We start from the raw sequence: 19,078 nt of genomic DNA on the forward strand, positions 1-19,078 counted from the left end.
GCCCACGTCTATACCCACGTGCTTGTGCTCACGTGTTCATATTGGACTTCCGGCTACCCTGCCGCCTACTGTTGATTGAATATTAATTTTGCAGCCAGGGTCCTTATTGAATTTTTCTGCATTTCATTTCGGTTGATTTTGTAAACCCCTCCCCAACCAGGCTTATAATAGTATCTGGGAAAAAAAGAATCCCACTCACTTTTAATATTTAAACTTCTTTATTTCCTCTAATTACACGTTTACAGATCAACATTTAATAGTATTAGCAATAGTTGATAGTGGAATTCCTTGTCTTTAATAGAAATGCTTCTAAATGTTAAGCCATTAGGAAATATAGTTATTCATACCTTCATTTTTTTCAAAACTATTAACAGATTTTGAATTTTGTTAAACACTGTCTTAATATCTTCTAAGTTGAGGAAAGTTTTTTCCTTAATGGTGAAAAATAGTTACAGCATTCAAATAGATTTCCTAATACTGAACCATCCTTGCATTCTTGAGATAGACTTTATGTCTGTAGATTTTCCGTGGTTACCACGAAAGATGTATCATTGGCATACTGTCTTTTAACAAAAAAGCTTAGTTTTGCTGGGGGCAGTGGCACAAGCCTGTTATCCCAGCAACTTGGAAATCAAGGCAGGAGAATCACAAGTTCAAGTCCAGCCTCAGCAATTTAGTGAGACTCTGTCTCAAAATAAAAAAATAAAAAGGGCTGGGGATATGGTTCAGTGGTTAAGTGCCTCTGAGTTCAATGCCTAGTACAAAAAAGGAAAAAAAAGAAAAGAAATCTGTACATTCAAGATTTGAAAGAACCAGGAGGGTGGCACATGCCTGTAATCCCAGTGGCTCTGGAGGCTGAGGCGGAGGATTGGGAGTTCAAAGCCAGCCTTACCAACTTAGCATGGACCTAAGCAAATTAGTGAGACCCTGTCTCTAAATCAAATATAATAAAGAGCTGGGGAGGTTAAGCAACCCTGGGTTCAATCCCTGATATATTAAAAAATAAATATATTGAAAGAATTCTACTTGTGAATTTTACAGAGGCATTCTTCATCAACTTTATTTTAATTTTCTCTATATCAGCTGTCATTTCCCACACCAACTAATTCTATCTATAGATGCTGCCACATGTCATTTAATTTTTTTTCCTTCAAATAACTCTTTGGATTTAACAGTTCTAATTTTATTTTTTCTATTATTTTCTGCCTATATTCTTATTACTTCTTCATTTTAAAAACCATTTCATTGCTCTTTTCCTACTCTTCATTTCTTTTGGTACTAGGGACTGAACTTAGGGCTTTACCCACGCTAGGCAAGTGGTCTACCACTGAGCTACACTCTAGCTCTTCATACTAAAGTTGAATACTTAACTGATTCATTTCCATTTTTGATTGCATAATAATTACCTAAGGCAGTGAATTTTCCTTTTAGCAAAATTTCACAACTTATTTCAGTAAAAATGATTTATCATCATTTTTAATTTTTTTTTTTTTTTTTTTTTTTTTGCGGTACTGGGGATTTGAACCCTGGGCTTTGTGCTTGCGAGGCAAGCACTCAACCAACTTAGCTATATCCACAGCACTTATCATCATTTTTATACTGCAGTTCTGGTTTTAAGTTGATCTAATATATGATTAAAACAAAATTCAAAACTCAGGTAGTTTTACTTAAATTCCTACTATTACTTTTGGGAATTTATTGAGGACTTCTTTGTGAACTAATCAAGGGTCATTTTTGGTAAATTTCATGGGCACTTAAAAGAAAACTGTCTTCTGTGTTTATGGTACAGAATTTGATTTACCTATTTTTATCTTACTAATTTGAGCTACCATACATTGTCTTATACTTGTCATTCTGTGTTGAAAGATGAATATCTTTATTACATTTGTTTCACCTTGTGCCTTTTCAATTTTTTTTTTTGTTCTAAGTTTTGATGGTTTGTTACTTCATACAGCAAGATTCATAACTACTGTTTTCTTTTTCTCTTTTTTTTTCCCCCTTGTGCTGGGTATTGGGCCCTGGGCTTCTGCACACTAGGCCAATACTACACTCTCAGCGCCACTATTATGTTTTCATGTTAGCTTATATTCTTTATTATTACTAAATGATCCCTATGCCTAACTTTTATTGCTGCTCATGGCATGTTCTGCTTGTCATTTTACACTCACTTTTTTTTTTTTTTTGGCAGTGCTAAAGATTAAACCCAGCTGAGGCCTCATGAATGCTAAGCAAGTACTCTATAAACTGAGCTATATCCCCAGCTATACTTCCAATCTTTCTGAGGAATATTTTAGGTGGACTTTCCCTTTCTTTTCCTTGTTCTTTTGGTACTGGGGATTGAACCCAAGGATGCTTTACCACTGAGCTACATTGCCAGCCCTTTTTATTTTTTTTATTTTGAGGCAGGGTCTAGCTAAATTGCCGAGGCTGAATTTATGAATATCCTGACTCAGCCGCCTGAATCTATGGGGTTACAGACATGGACAACCACACTTAGCTAGATGGCTTTCTTTTATATATCACAATTTTGGGATATGTGTTTAATCCAAACTAAGGGCATCTTTCTTTCTTTCCTTTTTATATATTTTTTTAGCCACAAATGGACATGATACTTTTATTTCATTTATTTATTTTTATGTGGTGCTGAAATTGAACCTAGTACCCCACTCGTTCTAGGCAAGCACTGTACCACTGAGCTACAATTCCAGGCCCATTTTTCTTTCTTTATGGTATAAGGGATCAAACCCAGGACTTCATATATGCTATAGGCAAGTGTTCTATTGTTTAGCTACAGTCCCAGTCCTCCATTTCATTTTTTCTTTTCTTTCCTTCCTCCCTTCCTTTCCCCGCCCCTCCCCCCCCCTTTTTTTTTTGGTACTAGGTAGTGAACCCAGGGGCATTCTACCACTGAACTACATCCCCAACCACTTTTACTTTTTATTTTGAGACAGGGTCTCACTAAGTTGCTGAGACTGACCTCGAATTTGTGAACTTCCTGTCTGAGCCTCTGGAGTAGCTGGGATTACATGCGAATCGAATGTGCCACTGTACCCTATTTCCTTATTAAATGACCTCTATGTTTAACTTAATGCTTTTAGTTTTATTACTATTCATATTTGTAGGGTATGTCCTGCTCATCCTTTTAGTCTCAATTGTTTTATGTGTGTGTGTGTGGGTGTGTGGTGCTGAGGATCAAATCCAGGGCCTCAAGCAGGCTAGATAAGTGCTACATGAACTGAACTATATCCCCTGCCCTACTTTATATATTTTTGAATAATTTTTAGATGGACTTTTTTTATATATCACAAATTTGGGATATACTTAAATCCAAACTAAAAGAATTTTTCTTTCTTTCTTTGCTTTTTCTTCCTTTGTAGTGTTGGGGATTAAATCTAGGGCCTTGCATGTTAGGTAGGTGCTCTACCACTGAAATAGCCCCAGTCTGGCACTATCTTTTAACAGGAAAATTTATTTCATTTATATATATACTGTCCAGAAAAATGTTATCTTTTTTAAAGATTGTTACCTTATTTTCTTTTAATAAAATCATTTTCTGACCTGTTTCATGCTTTCACTATTATAAGTTTTATGTGTGTCTTTAGATTTTGCAGTGTTTACATTTAAGTGATACAGTGAAGCCTTTATTTCTGATTTATCAACCTAAGGCAGACTCTTTCCACTATGATGAGGCTGAGGAAATTAGTACTTTGACTTCCTATTTTTACTTTACTCACCTTCAGGTTTTTTTGATAGTTGCTGTATATTCACAGTCTGTTCAAGAATTCTAATTTCATTCTTGCTTAGAATTATTCCTTTTAAAGAGGTGCAGAATTGTGATGAATTTGTCTTATACCAATTTAACTCAGATGAATCTGTGTATCCCAGAATTTCTTCCTATGTAGCTATATATTGCCAAGTGATTCTGTTTCTCTCAACTCTGACAATGCTAGACGTCATATCACCCATCCTGCCCATCCTTGAATGCCATCTTTTCTCCATTTCTGAATTCCTTTATCTCTTGGTTGATTCTTCAAGTTCTCTTTTGATTTGAGCAAACTGCCCCTATATTTCAGCTGAGGTAACATTATTTATAATTTGCAGATTCTGTTTTTCTTTTATTTTGTAGTGTTGGGGATCACAGTACATGCTAGGTAAGTGCTCTGCAACTGAGCTATATATCCCCCACCCTTGATCATTTTTTGCATGAGTAAAAATGAAGTTCTCTTCTGTGTTTTATTTTTAAAAATTTAATCATTTGTGTTATTTCAGTGGGTTTTAAAGAAACTATTATAAATTATTTTATTATACTACTTTTAAGGAAGCCTTATTATCTGAATTTATTAACCAGATATAATTTTTGATGTCAGTGCTTTCCATAAAACCACTAAGCACAGAAAACTAAAACCAAAACCACAGATGAATGTTAAAAAAAAAAAAAAAAGAAGTTTATTACCTGCACAAAATATCCTTAGCTGCTGGACTGGTGATATAAGTTGCAGATGGGTGGTGAACAGATCCACAAATGCTCCAGGATAAATTATGAAGAGAAAAATCCCAAAGCCATTAAATCGAACTTGTTCCCTAAGAAATCACAAGAGAAAAAGGAATTTACTAATACTATTGGAGTAGTCAAATTAATAATTTACGTAATTTAAAAACTCACTCAATTTCAAATTTTGGCTTAAAAACCAAGTCTCCCTGGACAGCTAAAAAACTATATTGATACAATATATAATCATGATGTTAGAATAGTATAGTACATATTTGGTTATCTATGAAATTAAAAATTGTAGGATAAATAGCATTCTGAAAAAGACTAACCACTTTAATATGCTGAATAATAATTGAAATTAGTCATACATACAAATAAATGGTTAATGCTATGAGAAATTAAATGATAAACATTTTTATGGCTTCCTAAGAACTATTTTCAGAGGATACAGATGAATATATAATTCAAGTAAATTATCAAATACTTCTAATTGTCTCAGCTATTATAAATAGTGGTAGAGATTTATCTAAGCATATTCCTATTGAGGTAATATTAAGTATTTTTGAAAATGTAAAATGCTCAGATTGTCCTTAAGAGAACTATTTTTATCACTTCATTTTCTAAAGTAAACACCATATTTATATAATAGTCTCATGAGACCAAATAGCTACTCTAAAACAAACAAAAAAGCTCCACCCTAATATATTGTGCTGTCACTTAATACTAAATATATAAGATAACTAAAACAATTTACTTTTGTTGGTAATTGGGATTTTTATTAAAAAATTAATTACCCAAGTTATACTATTAAGCTGTTAATAACAGTACCTCTATATGTAAGCCCTAAAAGATTGCAAAACTAAAAACATGGAAGCAAAGGTGAGAGTTAAAATAAAAGTTAATTGTCCCATTAAGTCACTGCCATGCACACCTGTGCAACAGCATGTTCTGTCAAGATGAGGATTTGTTGCCAGTGAATAGACTCTAGTTCATAAGCAACTGGAAAATAATAAGAAGCAATCAAATTCTCTCCTCTAGAACAGTGGTTTGCCTTTTCTCTCATCTGTATAGTCAAAGGATAAAACATGTTCCTGTCAGCATGCTTCTGGTTATGGCAGTAATTATCCGAAGAGTGACAAGGAAGTTGTAATGCACCCTCTTCCCACTATGATTTTTGTTGTTTTTGGTACCAGGGATTAAACTCAGGGGCACTTAACCACTAAGCCATATTCCCAGGCTTTTAATTTTTTATTTAGAGACAGGGTCTCACTAAGTTGCTAAGGTGGTTTTGAAATTGTGATCCTCCTGCCTTAGCTTCCAAAGCTGCTGGGTTTACAAGTGTGTGCCACCTTGCCTGGCTCCATCATGATTTTATAATTTAGTAGGCTTTTAATTACTCAGGTATAATTAGAATGATATGATTGGGTATTAAAGACCACCAAGACATGATTCTCAAAGCAAGTCCTAGGTCTCATTCTCTTCTTATCTTCCACTTGGGTAGAAGACTATGATAGGCTATGATATTTATTAAACCCAGCATTTTTAGTTTCTTTGCTCTAACCAGTACTGGACATGACCAGATGCAGGAAATTATTTCAGCTAATAAGCCAAAGAAAGTACCAAGGTGGGGGCTGTGGCTGTAGCTCAGTGGTGGAGCACTTGCCTAGCATGGGTGAGGCACTGGATTTGATTCTCAGCACCACATGAATAAACAAATAAATAAAATAAAGGTCCACCAACAACTAAAAAAAGAAAGTACCAAAGTGTGTGTAAAGACTGACTGCAATGGTTATCATTTTAACCCAATGACAAATAGAAAGATTAGCTTTCAAGATGGGATGAAAAACCTTGAAGCATCATGAGGTCACAGCCATGCCAGAAAAGACAGAAAGACCAAAATTATAGATATGCACATGATTAATTCAGCACATTCATCAATATATTAATCTTATCTATAAAAGAGGAGCTACCTCAAAGTAATACATGAAGGATATGCACTGGGCAATATCCAGAGAAAGACAAATAGTAGAAATAGAACAGATTTTTAGTAACGAACCCTCTTAAATGAAAAGCTTCTTTGCATGTAGTAGAAAAGAAAAAATGTAAGTATCATTACCTAATAGCTGCTATCCCATGTCCAATTTCATGTACGACACCACTAATGAGAACTGCAGCAAAGAAATAGGTCAGCTGGTTGACAGGTAAATTTATTCCAGGAACCTGTTCATAGACAAGATAACAGCAGTAACTATCAGTGGAGGTGCAAGGGAGCCCTAATTGGGCACCAAGAGAAATGATGTTCACTCTGTATTAAAGTTTAAACATCTAAACTGCATATTCTGTACACTAAAGACAATATGACCATTAATGACTCACTTCTCTATACCATAATAAAAAGCAGAAATACCAGTTTCTGAACTGACAGTTTCTCTGGAACGAGTATAGCACCAACACAAAGAGAATAGGAGATACTAGGTTAAAAAGTTGCAACTTTAGCTTCCTGAAGTCCTTGCCATGGGAAAGAATGGGTAAAGAAACTGTGGTATGCAACTTGTGTTGTGGCTCAGTGGTAGTGTGCTTGCCTAGCATGCGTGAGTCCCTGGGTTCGATCCTCAGAACCACATAAAAATAAAGGTACTGTGTCCACCTACAACTAAAATATATATAAAGAAAATGTGGTATATACACAATGGAATATTATTCAGCATAAAGAATAATAATATTATGGCATTTGCTGATAAGTGGATGGAACTATAGAATATCATGCTAAATGAAATAAGGCAATCCCAAAAAAACCAAAGGCCAAATGTTTTCCCTGATAAGTGAATGATGATATATAATGGGGGTGGGGAGTAAGAGAGTGAGAGAAGAGTGGAGGAACTTTAGATTACATAGAGGGAAATGAGAGGAAGGGGGAATGAAAAACGGTGGAATGAGACAGACATCATTACCCTATGTACACGTATGATTACACAAATGATATGAATCTACATCATGCACAACCATAGAAATGAAATGATGTACCCCATTTGTGTACAATGAATCAAAATGCAGTCAGAAAAAAAAAAAAAAGAATGAAAGCCCACAAAAGTGCCAGGGAGTATAGAGTGACAGTGAAGGAGGCATCAGTTGATCCATCCTCAAGGGCTGGACACTTGGTTTGAGGATATTTGTTAAAATTTAGTCCTTAAAAAAATTATTGTCTTTCCTCTGAATTGTTATTGCATAGTTTCAAGCACTTATATGGAATGAATGGAATGATTCAGGACACCTGCCCACACCCCAATCAGTGAGTTTCATTTTAATATTCTTGAATTATAGGGCAGTTGGTAATGAAAACTAGTATAATAAAGCATCTGATCAGTGTGGGAAAACAATGCCCTTCATTATTGCTTCTATTCCATCAGCTTGTTGATATTGGTCAGAAGACAGTACCAAAAAGATATATATATATATATATATATATATATATATATATATATATATATAAATTGAAATTAAGTGCAGAAATGAAAACACATATATGTAAATTGAATTTAAATGCAGAAATTAAAACACCTGGAACATAGCTACATTATGGACTCAGGGAACAGGAGTTGTCTTGCAATCATGTGCTCCTAAAATGTGCATGTAAATATTGATGCATATATAAAGGTTTGCTATTGTAAGGGCTGGATAGTATAACATTCTTTTAGCTAGTCCACAGTCTTCTACTAAGGTAAATGATCACTCCCAAGTTACACTATCTTTTAAGGAGATTCTGTAATTTCCATAATAAGCACCTATTTCTCACGGTCTAGTTGGGACCCAAAAGTTATCTTTCTGGAGAAAATACCATCTTTTATTCATTATTATTATTTTATATTAATTGAGTGTTTAAAGATGGAAAACTTAAATAAAATTTCAAATCCACAATCAGGTTGCCCAAATAAAAACAAAACAAAACAAAATTCTCAATGTTTTCCTAAGTCCTTCAAGCCCCGCCACCCCCACTTTTTATTGGTACCAGGGATTGAACACAGGGTTGTTTATCCACTGAGTCACATCCCCAGCTCTTTCTTTTAAAAAATATTTTATTTTGAGACAGGGCCTTGCTAAGTTACTTAAAGCCTCACCAAGGCTGACACTGCCTTCGAATTTGCCATCCTCCTGCCTTAGCCTCCTGAGCTGTGGGGATTACAGGTGTGCACCACCACACCAGGCTCAACATGGGTTTTAATAACCACATTATGGTCTATGAAATGGACTGCTGTGCATTTAAAAAGTTTCTGCTCTTCTAAATAATGTGATAAAGATATTTGGATATAAATGCCCAAACATTTTGGGGGGATGAATTCTTAGATGAACATAATTGTTAAGGGCACCAGCTTTGGAGGCATATTGCTTGGGTTCAAGGTACTGACTCTATCAATAAGTACCTAAATGACCTTGAGGAAGTTGGCATATTATTTCTCAGCATTTCAATTTCCTCATATCATTAAATTGGAAATAACCAAATTTGCATAAAAGGGTATTTTGAGGATTAAATGTGCTAATTTTTGTCCACTACTTAACATTATTGCTCACAGGAAGAGTAACAATTACTCTCAAACTTTAAAGTATTTTTGTGTTAGATTTTTGTCTCTATGACCAAAATACTTGACAAGAACAGTTTAGAGGAGGAAATGTTTATTTTGGCCCACAGTTTCAGATTTTCATCCATGGTGAGCCGACTTCATTGCTCTGGGCTAGAGGGCAAGGGGAAGGGGCTATAGGGAAGATATACCTTTCCAAGGCACACCCAGTGACCCACCTCCTTTAGTCATTCCTTACCTGCCTACAGTTATCATTCAGTCTACTGAAACTAGGATGAACTGATTAGGTTACAGCTCTCAATCCATTCATTTTACCTCTGAATATTCCTGCATTAACATAGGAGTTTTGGAGGGACATCACATATCCAAGCCATAACAACTTTGGTACATGCTATCAAGTTGTTCTCCAAAAGCAGACCCTTCTACAAGCTTGAGCAACCTCATTTTTTCAAATCTGCAATGTGACCTGCATTTTTTTGTTAATTAGTAAAACTGAACTTCCCTCCTTCTTTTTCCATATTTTTGTCATTTGTAAGTCACCTACTGTGACCTTTTTTTTCTCCTAATATTTGGGGAGAAGGATGTAGCTCAGTGGCAGACTGCTTGTCTAATATATCTGAACCCCTGTGTTCAACCCACAGCACCAAAATAAATAAATAAATAAATATTTATCTTTTCCTAATATTTAAGATTACTTCAAATATCAGTCCTTTGTAATACATTAAAATGTATTCCCTAGTTTGTCTTGTAAACTTATTTTGCTTTTAGTTTACAAATAAATTTTAGGTAGTCAATTCTATCAAGATTCATCATTTCCTACAAAACCAAGAGTTAACTTTTTTTTTTTTTGATACTGAGGATTGAATCCGGGGGTGCTCTACCATTGAGCTACATTGCAGTCCTTTTTAAAAAAATTGTTCTAATTAGTTATACACAACAGTAGAATGCTCTTTGATACATCATATACAAATGGAGTATAATTTCTCACTTTTCTGGTTACACATGCTGTAGAATCCCACCCGTTGTATAGTTAGATATGTACATAGGGTAATAATGTCTGACTCATTCTACTATCCTTCCATACACCTCCCCTCCCTTCACTTCCCTCTACCTGTATCTAAAGGAACTCTGTTCTAGTTATCCCCCTATTGTGAATTAGCATCCGCATATCAGAAAAAACATTCAGTCTTGGGTTCTTTGGGATTGGCATATTTCACTTAGCATGATATTCTCCAGCTCTATCCATTTACCAGCAAATGCCATAATTTAATTTTCTTTAGGGCTGAGTAATATTCCATTGTATATACATACCACATTTTCTTTATCCATTCATTTGTTGAAGGGCACCTAGGTTGGTTCCATAGTTTAGCTATTTTGAGTTGAGCTGCTATAAACACTGATGTGGCTGTATCACTGTAATATGCTCATTTTAAGTCCTCTGGGTATAAACCAAGGAGTGGGATAGCTGGGTCAAATGGTCATCACAGTCCTTTCTCATTTTCATTTTGAGGGAGGGTCAGCTAAGTCGCTGAGGCTAACTCAAACTTGTGACAAATATCCTCTGGCGAAGACTGTTGATTGTGGGAAAGACTATGCATGTGTAAGGGTTTAGAGGTATATGGCAAACCTCAGTATTTTCATCTCAATTTTGCCAGAAAACTTAAAACTGCTCTACAAAAATAACAGTTTTAAAAATAAAAAGGTGGGGCTGGGGAGATAGTGCATTTGGTAAAGTGCTTGCCTTGCAAGCATAAGGTCCTGGGTTCGATCCCCAGCACCGAGCAAAAAAAAAAAAAAAGGTGCTACTATTATACAAAAAATTCGTACTTTTGATCTTAGTTTTATGCCTTCATTTTGTGTTCATATAACAATAACCTGAGGTTTTTTTTCTTTCAAAGTATTTTATGATTTAAAGTTTTAATTCCAACTCATTCAGAATTTATTCAGCAGGAGTTTCACTTTTTAGGATTTTTTTTGTACTAGAGATTGAACCTAGGGTTTTGTGCATGCTCGACAAGTGCTCCTCCACAGTTCTAGAGGACTTTTGACTTTTTAAGCCTCCTTTACTAACTGAAGAAGAGATTCACAGAATGCTACTTCGATCACTTCCCACCAATTCCAATGATTCCATGTCTCCTTTCTCTGGCTATGAAATTCATTTCATCATCCTTCTTAATCTATGCATAATATCTCATTATCTGAAGTTCTCTTAGACCCTACTGAGCAACTTTCTTCACAATTATAACTATCCCTTTTCTTACATACTTGCTCCAGTCTCATGTTGTTAGAGGTCTGTTTAGTTCTCTAGCTTAGTTTTCTCTGACCCTTCTCTAAATTTATGTACTTAAGATTAACTCTCATAAATATCCTCTATCTCACAAAATACCCCGGTTGCCTTACCTTTCATTCAAATAAACCAGAAAGCCTGATCCAATAGAATAATCGTTCCTTTTCTTTATTGTTTTCAGGATGTAATAAGTGAGATAAGGTAAGAATTTTAGTGTGTGACTATATCAACAGATGGTATGGTAGGTCTTATTTGCTGGCAACCGAACAAAATGGCCCATCTGTTTGCTGTGATCACACAGGGTATTAGTTGTACCAGAATACTGAATCCAGAATACTCTCAATGACACAAGAGTGCCAGGGTTTGCGGAATTAGTATTGAACAAGGCTGTAGGGAATTTTAGAGTAAATAGAAAGTATGTTCTTTAAGCTACCATGGTTTATATCAAACTCAGGAGACAAAATATCCTTTTTTGGGGGGTTGTGGGAGTACCATGGATTAAATCTAGGGGCACTTAACCACTGAGACACATCCCTACCCCTTTTTTAAAATTTTGAGACATGGTCTCACTAAATTGCTTAGGGTCTCACTATACTGCGGAAGCTGGCTTTGAACTTGCAATCCTGCTGTAAGTAGTCTCCCAAACTGCTGGGATTATGGGCATGTACCACACTGCCCAACAGATATAACATTTACATATAAATAGGCTACAGGGTTGCTGACTTCTTTGTGTGTATGTGGGGGATGGGTACTAGGGATTGAATCCAGGGACACATTACCACTGAACTATATCCCCAGTCTTTTATTTTTAAATTTTGAAATAGGATTTTACTAAGTTTCCCAGACTGGCTTTGAACTTATTATCCTCCTGCCTCAGCCTCCTGAGCTGCCTGCTAACTTAATGGTTCCAAAGCACAGTTTGTCAAATAGAATGAGTATTTTTGTCAACACTAGAATAAACTGAAAAGCAGAAAGAAGAAATAATTTCTTCTCCACACAACATTTTGCCATTCTAAATCTAGCAAGTAGATATATCTGTCAATGATTATGTTTTCTCCAAATCAGTTTCTTTTCATTCTATCCTCTTTTTGGGGAATAATAACCAGTCAGGTAACCTGGGAGTCATTATGAACTCTTCCTTCTCCCTCCAACCTCACATTCAATCAGACACTAAGTCTGAAAACTGTATTCCAAAAGATCACTTGAGAGGCTGGGGATATAGCTCAGTTGGTAAAGTACTTGCCTTACAAGCACAGGGCCCTGGGTTCGATCCCCAGCACCGGAAAAAAAAAAAAAAAAAGGATCACTTGAATCCATATCTTCCTTTTCCTTTACCACTAATTTAGTTTAGATATTTATCACTTCTAAAAACCATCTTCAATGGTCTCCCTGTCATTGGTCTAGTCAACTTTGCTCCATTTTGCACATATCTATTATGTATAGGTAAAACTGTAACTTCCTAGAATGGTTCTTCCTAACCTAGACCCTACCTATATTTCCCATCTTATCTCCTGCACTGTCCTGTTCTCTTGCTGACACTCCTACCCATTCTTCCACCTTATAATTCATAGATAGAGGTCAATATTATTTATAGTTCCTTGACTCATTTTTCCCTCCAGAGGAATACAGAATAATGTGTGTGGCTCTAAGGTCAGTGATGATGGATCTACTATTTACTAGCTGTGACCACAGATAGAGTCACTATCTCTGTGCCTTGATTTTTTTCATCTGTAAGTCAGGGAGAACACCAATACTTACTTCTGGACAGTTATAAGAATAAAATAAAGGAGGCACAGAAAGCACTGAATGTTAACTAGGTCTTATTATTACTATGATTATTCCCTTCTATGTAATATTGTTCCATTACTGGGATGCTCAATTTCTATCTTTCTTTCCCAGGAAATGTGAACTCTCCTCATTATTTTGTTAAAATTCTCTTTTTATTCTCTTCCCAGTGCCAGACTCAACTTGCATTCCTATACTGTTCCCATGGCACCTTGTATGATGTTCAACTGTAGTACAATCATAGAAGCTCTCCTTCTAAAAGGTCCATGAATGACAGGATTGGGTTTCTGTCCCCCACATAAATAGGGCCCAGCAATAATCTTATTGTTCTCCATAAATGACTTCTAAATCTTCCCATAATTACTGAGCCTAGCAGAGATCATGAAAGGTTAAAAAACAAACAAACAAACAAACAGAAAAAGGGAACGGTCATGGTGGGCATAACTGTAATCCCAGCTACTTCTAGGAGGCTGAGGCAGGAGGATCACAAGATTGAGGCCAGCCTAGGCAACTTAGCCAGACCCCATCTCAAATGAAAAAATAACACAAAAGACTACAGATGTGGCTCAGTAGTAGATCATCTCTGGGTTCAAAACCCAGTCTGCAAAGAAAACTGTTATTGACCCTTAAACAGCCTATTCCATTAACAAAACATGGTTAAAAACTCAACATCCATGCTTCATGGAATAGGAACTATAAATGTAAAAATGTGAAATAAAAGTGAATCAGTGAGGGCTGGGGATGTAGCACAGTGGCACAGTACTTGCCTCTGGTGCTTGCCTAGCATGCCTGAGGACCTGGGTTGTTCAATCCCTAGTACTGCTAAAAAAAAAAAAAAAAAAAAAAAAAAAAAAAAAATTTAAAAAGTGAACCAATCTCAAGTCCTCCTATCCACTATGGAAATGGGAAATAGTAAGGTATACATATACACATGTGCTTTAATGTGAGAATTATAAATAGGTTACAGTCAAAGGAGCACAATTCAGCACATTATTCTTTATATCAAAAAATCACAGTGATGGTTCAAAAAGGTCTTATACCTTTGTTTCTTTTTTTTTTTTTTGTGGTGGTACTGAGATTGAACCTCGGGCCTCACAAATGCCAGCAAGCAGTTTACCACTGAGCAACTCCCAACAACCCTGGAATTATATATTTTTAAAATTTTTTGTACTAGGGATTGAACTCAGGGTACTTAACCACTGAGTCACATCCCCAGTCCTTTTTTGTATTTTATTTAGAGACAGGGTCTCAATGAGTTGCTTAGCACCTCCCTAAGTTGCTGAAGCTGGCTTTGAACTCTTGATCCTCCTGCCTCAGCCTCCGAGACTACAGGCATGTGCCACCACATCTGGCTATACTTTTAATTAAAAATATATTATTGGTTATACTCTGAAAGCCATCAAAAGTAAAGGGAAACACTTGATGTAAGATTAATGCAATTTACTTATACATTATAGAAATCTTAAGCCAGCATGCTTATTCCTTGAAAGCAATAATCACTTAATACCTTAAGATGACAACATGAATTAAGCTGAATATCTTTATAATTGCTGACAGTTTTGACAATGTTCCATTTGTTTACTGCTATGATTATAACTACTATCACCAAATATTACAATTCCTTCTAATTACTAATTAGTATTTTTTCATTATTTTTTATTTGTTCTGATTAGTATTTTTTATTTAAACAGGTAATTAGAAAAATTTTGAGGCTTTTATTTTCATGTTTATATTATGGATAGTAGGTATACTGGTCAGAAAGAAACCTTGTATCTACATTTCAACAGTTATTTAAAACAAAAAGAAGGTACATACCACAACTTGTAACACCTGTTCATTGTGAAGAGCGGAGGAAGAGGAGGAAGAGGATGAAGAAGAGGAAGAAGAGGAAGAGGAAGAAGAGGAGGAAGAGGAAGAGGAAGAATAGGAAGGAGAGTCAGCCATCATCTGTGCCAAAGTCTGCATCAGTGTTTTTCCAAGAAGAAAAAAAGAGCTAAACATGGCAATTACACCAAAGACCATTCCAAAATTGAACCTGTCGAGAGGAAAAAAATCATGTAAATATACAACTCTTCACAATCTGTGGACTAACAAATTCACTGTCCAGCCACACTTCACAACTTTAAAATAATAGCTAAATATGTTCAACAACTCTGCCTTTTTTTCCTACTAAACTTCAAATACTTTACTGAAGCACTGGCACTAGTTACTTTAAGCAGTTATCATAATTTACAATTTTCTGGTACCAAAAGAAGCTGAGTACTGATCCCAATTGGAAAAAAAAATTGGGTTCCTCTCATGTATTTGCTCATTTACATAGCTCTATTTTGATCTTGTTGGAACATAGGACAGCTGTTGACATTATAGACAATCGTTTTTCACCTATTTATTGTCTGCATTGTATTTTAGCTTTACTTTGTGATAAATTAGTCTAAATATTAATATGGTAAGATTTAATAGTTGGTTTTCTTCTACTTTTTTAATAATTAGAAGTTACTATGCTATAGTTGAGAATAATCTGTTCCATTTTCTGACTTTTTTTTTTTTTTTTGGTACCGGGGATTGAACCCAAGGACACTTAATCACTGAGTGGTATCCCAAAGTTTTTATTTATTTATTTATTTATTTATTTATTATTATTATTAGTTTTTTGGTACTGGGAATTGAACCCAGGGACGTTTAACCACTGAGCCACATCCCCAGGCCTTTTTTTTTTTTAATTTTAGAGACAGGTCCAGTTGAGTAGCTAAGTTGCTTAGGGCCTTGCTAACTTGCTAAGCCTGGCCTAGAACTTGAGATCCTCCTGCCTCAGCCTCCCAAGATGCTGGGATTATAGGTGTGTGCCACCACACCCAGCTCATTTTCTAACTTTTTGATAAGTTGCATTTTTCAAGGAACTTGTTCATTTCATCTAAACTGTCAAATTCATAATTATAGACTTGTTCATAATAGTCTCTTTTATGTCTATAGAATCTGTAGTTGCATCCTCTTTTTAATTCTGATTTTTTTTCTTTTTTAATTTGTTCTAATTAGTTATATGTGACAGCGGAATGCATTTCGATTCATTGTACATGAATGGAACACGACTTTTCATTTTTCTGGTTGCTCATGATGTAGTTATACCATACAGGGTAATAATGTCAATCTCATTCCACCATCTTTCCCACTCCCATGCCCCCTCCCCTCCCCTTACTCCCCTCTGCCAGTCCAAAGTTCCTCCATTCTTCCCTTGCCCCTCCCATTATAGATCAGCATCCACATATCAGAGAAAACATTTGGCCTTTCGTTTTTTTTGGGGATTGGCTTATTTCGCTTAGCATGATATTCTCCAACTCCATCCATCTACCTGCAAATGCCATAATTTTATTCTCCTTTAAGGCTGAGTAATATTCCATTGTGTATATATACCACAGTTCCTTTTTTTCATTCATCTATTCTAATTCTTAATTCATTTTCTTTTTTTCTTGATTACTCATGATAGGAGTTTATCTATTTTATTAATCATTTCAAAGAACCAAACTTTGGGGCTGGGGCTGGGGCTCAGTGGTAGTGCACTTGCCTCACATATGTAAGGCACTGGGTTTGATCCTCAGCACCACATAAAAATACATAAACATATTTAAAAAAAAATCAAAATTTGGTTTTGTCAATTTTCTTTACTGTATACTTTCTATTTCACTGATTTCTGCTCTTTATTATTTCCTTCATTTTACTATATACTTTGATTAGCTGTTGCATTTTCTGTAAACTCTTTGATGATTTAATTGTTTACATTTAGCTCTGATCTATTTGGAGCTGTATTTTTAACAAAAAGGAATCCAGACCACCCTCTAACCCCACATTTTCTCAACTACAGAACCTGTCAGGATCTGGGGTATCCCAGAGGTCATTGTAAACCCCAAACCATAAAACACAATATTTCTCCCATTTTTATTTGTGCATTACAGTTGTACAACCATGATCTTTAATGTATGTAAAAGCACGACAACACAATCCTATAAAGTTATAAAAAACGAGAAAATTTTTCTACTGCCAATATTTAAAAACTTGGATCAAAAAATGATGGAAATGACTAATTTAACAAGCTATTGCTCATGAACATGACTAATTTAAACCAAAAGAGAAGATGAAGAGTACCACTGGTAAAGCATCCTTGCTTTCCGCCGTCCCCAACTATAAAAGGCACGATTGAAAACTGCAGTTTGCCATCTTATGTGAAAAGGGGAGATGCTCAATCCATTGTTTTCCAGCCAGTCTTCATAAGAATGTTTAAAATATACAGATGACTATAAGAGAAAGAAAAAGTTTCACATCACTTAATTTAAAAAAAAAATATTTTGAGCTAGGGAGATAGCTCAGTTGGTAGAGTGCTTGCCTCACAAGCACAAGGCCCGGGGTTCAAATCCCCAGCACCACACACAAAAAAATTTTTTTTAGTTGTTGTTGCTCCTTTATTTTTATTTATTTATATGTGGTGCTGAGAACTGAACCTAGTGCCTCACATATGCCAGGCAAGCACTCTACCAGAACCACAACCCCGGCCCCCAGTTTCACATTACTTAATTTTGAAAAACAATTTATAACATATAAAAAGAAAAAAAAAGATATTTTCTATAAGAAATCACGATGCTGAACTGCTTAAATATCTTTTAAAGCTTTCTGTTTATTCTTCAGAGAATTAAAGGTCTGAGCTGCTGTAGTTAGGGTCTGGCAAACTATGGCCCACACACCAAATATGGCTTACAGCCTGTTTTAGTATAGCCTATGAACTAAGAATAGTTTTTGCACTTTTAAGGGATTATAAAAACCACAACAAACAAGAATGTGTGACAGAGACCCTATGTGGCCCACAAAGCCTAAAATCCTTTACAGAAGAAGTTTGCTGACCTCTGTTTTCTGTCCAAAAGAAATATAATGTGAGCCACTAATGTAGGCCACATATATAATTTTAAATCGTCTAGCAGTCAAGTTTTAAGGAGTAATCAAAAGGAGATTAAAATATCTGAGATATCATTTCAATATGTAATCAGTATAATACACTATTGAGATACTTGTTTTGACGTTAATTCTTTGAAATCTGGTGTCAATTTTACACTTAGAGTACATCTCTATTCAGACTAGCTCCATGTCAAAAGCTCAATAGTCACATGTGGTCAATAACTACCATATTGGACAGCACAGGTTTCCTTGTTATCATAGAAAGGAGAGGCCTTGTGTTACAATTTTAAGAGATCCCCAACCATTTTAACACAAGGGGCAGGTTAGTCAGAATCAGTGCTTTCCTTATTTTTAATTTTCTTTTTGCTGTACTGGGGATTGAACCCAGAGGTCCTTTATCACTGAGGTAGATCTCCAACCCTTTTTTACTTTGTATTTTGAGACAGGCCCATGCTGGCCTCAAATTTGTGATCCTCTTGCCTTAGCCTCCCAAGTAACTGGAATTAGAAATACGTGCCACCATGCCCAGCTGGAATCTGTGCTTTCTATCTTCTGAGAAAGCCCTAAGTTAGGCCAACTTTCAACATGTAAAAGTACAAAGCCTACCTAAAGCCATCTTGGTCTCAGTAATATCTCTTAAATTCTCTAGGGGTTGTGGGGATAGGTGCTTACACACAGTTACAATAAGAGCCTTATCTTTGGGAGATAAAATACCAATTTAACAATTAATTTTCAGACTTAAAAAAGCACCCCTGTCAGGTTAACCCTTCCATATGCTTGTGACAAAGAAATGTAGCCCCTGTTTTTTCATGATTTGATTTGAAAATGGCCCAGGCCCTGTCCCCCAAGGGTTTTGCACAGAGGACACTGAGTGGAGCAGAGTTCGAAGTACTTGACTAATACAGGCTTACAGATAACATAAGGCTACATTATACATCTGACAGTTACAGTAAGGACTGTAAGTAGTTATAACTGATGCTCACCTATGTGAGACTTATTTGT

At 35.6% G+C, this 19,078-nt stretch overlaps 1 protein-coding gene across 2 annotated transcripts in view; it reads right to left on the reverse strand.

Annotated features, from left to right (window-relative positions):
- Mbtps2 (membrane bound transcription factor peptidase, site 2) overlaps positions 1-19,078 on the reverse strand; it is a 44,434-nt gene that overhangs the window by 23,456 nt on the left and 1,900 nt on the right. For both annotated transcript variants that reach the window (XM_047536309.1, XM_047536308.1), the window contains exons 2-5: positions 17,276-17,424; positions 14,954-15,173; positions 6,609-6,712; positions 4,454-4,581 (exon numbers count right to left, since the gene is read on the reverse strand). In XM_047536309.1, coding sequence (XP_047392265.1) covers positions 4,454-4,581; positions 6,609-6,712; positions 14,954-15,173; positions 17,276-17,424 — 601 coding nt within the window. The remainder of the gene's footprint in view (positions 1-4,453; positions 4,582-6,608; positions 6,713-14,953; positions 15,174-17,275; positions 17,425-19,078) is intronic.

The sequence above is a fragment of the Sciurus carolinensis genome, chromosome X (genome assembly GCF_902686445.1).
Source record: "Sciurus carolinensis chromosome X, mSciCar1.2, whole genome shotgun sequence".
Lineage (NCBI taxonomy): Eukaryota > Metazoa > Chordata > Mammalia > Rodentia > Sciuridae > Sciurus > Sciurus carolinensis.